This window comes from Tyto alba, unplaced genomic scaffold (genome assembly GCF_018691265.1).
Source record: "Tyto alba isolate M040663 unplaced genomic scaffold, T.alba_DEE_v4.0 Super-Scaffold_18, whole genome shotgun sequence".
NCBI lineage: Eukaryota > Metazoa > Chordata > Aves > Strigiformes > Tytonidae > Tyto > Tyto alba.
Window position 1 is genome coordinate 22538254 of NW_024881280.1, and position 2716 is coordinate 22540969.

Consider the following 2716-nt stretch of genomic DNA (forward strand, 5'->3'; position numbering starts at 1 on the left):
TGTTCGTATGTTTGCAGAATACTGATAAATTGTGTATAAAAATAAATTTTCGCTTTTTTTTATTGTTAAGTGGTTTGGGAGTTTCTGCAACAGGGAGCCACATACTGCATGCAGAAACCAAGTTTTGTACCAGCGCACCTTAGGAGAAAAACTGTAACTGAAAAATGTGTTGCTCTGCTGCAGCAAAAATGAATATTGTATGAAGTAACAAACAGAGCAATGATTTAGGTTTTAAATCACCCTTTATTCTTTTCATCAGCTGAAGTATAAAACTGACTCCCCATTAACCTCCCACTTCTTCAGCAATTTAATGACCTTCTAAGTATAGAAATGCTCTTCATGTATACGAACGTCAGTCTGAAAAGTATGGGTCAAGGTTTCCTCCAAAATTATGGCAGTTCACATCTCCAAACGTTCCAGCAATTAGAAAGAAAATGAGAGCCTGCAAGTACCACTCAGACAAGAAATTACAAGACACTAGCATTCAAAGTGCTCCCCTTTACACTTGCTCCACGGCAGGCACCCGAACAAATTTCCGAGATTAAAAACCCGCAACTGTTGCAGCTGCAGATAAGCAATCCTTCTGTCAGCCAGGCCACTATATTTATGTGTTACTTAATATCAGCACCTAAATACATGGTTCTCAGACCGACAAAAACTCCTGACTGTCCTCCCCGTTCAAGCCCCCGAAAAGGGGTCGGCCGCGCGCCCCCCCACGCCTGACGAGCTGCAGGTCCCACGTCCCACGGTGCCTCTTCCGCGGCTCCCCGCGGCAGCCGGGGCTGGGGGCAAGAGACGGGGGGAGCCGAGCGCTGCCGCGGGTGGGAGCTGCCTCCCGGCGCAGCCCCGCGGGACGGGCCCCCGCCGCCCCGGGGCTACTCGCCGCCCGCCGCTCCGCACGGCTCCGCGGAGCCCGCCTCCGCCTTGCTCCCGGCCTCCCGCAGCTCCTTGTCCCCGCGGCCCTCGGCTTTCTTGTTGAAGCAGAGCTTGAAGACCCCCAGGACGGTCATGACCAGGATGACCAGCACCACCACCGCGACCGTCACCAGAACGAAAACGTAGTTGGAGGAGGAGGAGGAGGAGGAGGGCGGAGCGGCCCTCTTCTCTCCGCCGGCGGTGGTGGCGACGGGCGGCCCCGCGGAGCTGCTGGACGTCTCTCCTCTGCCGCTGCGCCCGGCGGCTCCGCGGGGCCGCCCGCGGCGGTGGGGGCCGTCCCGTCCCGCCCGCCCGGGCTGCAGGCGCAGGCAAAGCCTCCGGAGGCAGCCGGGGGGCCGGGCGCACCGCCCGCTGCCGGGGCCCCGGGGGCCGCAGGGGCAGAGCGGCTCCTCCGCGCCCTCCCAGGCGAAGCCGCCCGGCCGGGACCGGCAGGCGAGGCGCACCTCCCCGCCGGGGCACGCCACGGCCAGCGCCGTGCCCGGCGGGCTGAAGCCGGGGCCGGCGCTGCGCTCCTCGAAGGGGAGGCGGTAGTCGAGGTCGAGGGCGCCCGCGGGGCGGAGGTCGGGGCAGGCGCCCTCGTACTGGTACTTGCAGGCGTAGCCCTGGCTCTCCCGCTGGCAGAGCCGCTCCTTCCAGCCCCAGCCGGGGGCGTCGCCGGGGGCCGGGGCCGCGTCCAGCTGCAGCCCGGCGCAGCGGGCGGTCAGGCAGGACCGCACGGGCTCCTTCGCCCACCGGCCGAGCGCCGCCGGCAGCTCCGGCGGGGCCGCCCCGTCGGAGGAGCCCTCCCAGGAGAAGCCGCGGAGCGGCCGCGCCGCGTCGGTGCAGGCGGAGGCGTTCCTCTTCAGCCCGACCCAGAAGAGCGAGGGCGCGGGACGCCCTGCCGCCTCCGCCAGCAGCCCCAGCAGCAGGCGCAGCTCCGGCTCGCCGCTGACCCAGGCCAGGCCGCCCCGCCGGCGGCTGCAGGCGCTGCGCGCCTCGGCGTAGGAGCCGTTGGCCAGGTGGGCGCTGAAGCAGGCGCCGGCGGGCAGGCAGCGCACGGCAGCCCGCGGCGGCGGGGGCCGGCCCAGGGCGCAGGCCGCGGCCAGGAGCAGGCACCAGGGCCCGGCCCGCCTCATCCCGGCGGCGCGGCGGGCCGAGGGGCGCGGGCTGCCCCGGCGGCTGTGGCGGCGATCGGCCCCTGCTCGGGATGGCCCCGGCCGCCCGCCCCGTCCCCGCCCCGTCCCCGGGCCTGCCGGAGGAAACGTGTCGGGACCCGGGGCTTGACCCCGGCGTCCTCCGTTTGTTGGCGGGCGGGTGACGAGCAGCTCCGTGAGCAGCCGGGAAGCGTTCGCCCTGCCCGGCGGGCCGGTGTTCAGCGGCGGGAGAGGACAAGGGTGGAAACTCCCGGTGCCCGGAGCGCTGCAGGAGGGACAGGAGGTGCCCGGGCCCGCCTTGCCGGCCCGTTGCTCGGTGCTTCCAGAAGAGAGCAGGCCAGCGGCCGTGGCCTCGTCCTTGGAAGGTTTCTGGGCCAGGTGAAGCTGTGCACCCACACTCCTCAGCTCCCAATACACGAGCCAGTTTAACGTTAAAAAACACTGATTTGGTTTACTAGTTTCAAGCAAGTAGATTGTTCTGAAATGAGTTTTAACTGATCCACTGCAGCTGCTCCTCCATAGGCAGTCTGTGTGTTGCCTCTCTCTGTGCTGTGATGACTACCTGCCGTCAGGTCTATGTTCAGATACAGCGCGCATCTGAGTCTCTTCCCCAGGCGATTTATGTGGCACAAAACCATATGCATATG

At 65.6% G+C, this 2716-nt stretch overlaps 1 protein-coding gene across 1 annotated transcript; it reads right to left on the reverse strand.

Moving 5' to 3' along the window:
• Positions 1-223: 223 nt before the first annotated feature.
• CLEC14A (C-type lectin domain containing 14A) lies at positions 224-2087 on the reverse strand. The gene has a single exon (XM_042791003.1). The coding sequence runs from the start codon at positions 2049-2051 to the stop codon at positions 876-878; it is 1176 nt and encodes a 391-aa protein (XP_042646937.1). The 5' UTR covers positions 2052-2087; the 3' UTR covers positions 224-875.
• Between the last annotated feature and the right edge of the window lie 629 nt (positions 2088-2716).

Coding starts and splice junctions, on each gene's coding strand:
- CLEC14A (XM_042791003.1), bottom strand. CDS start 2,051: ATGAGGCGGGCCGGGCCCTGGTGCCTGCTCCTGGCCGCGGCCTGCGCC.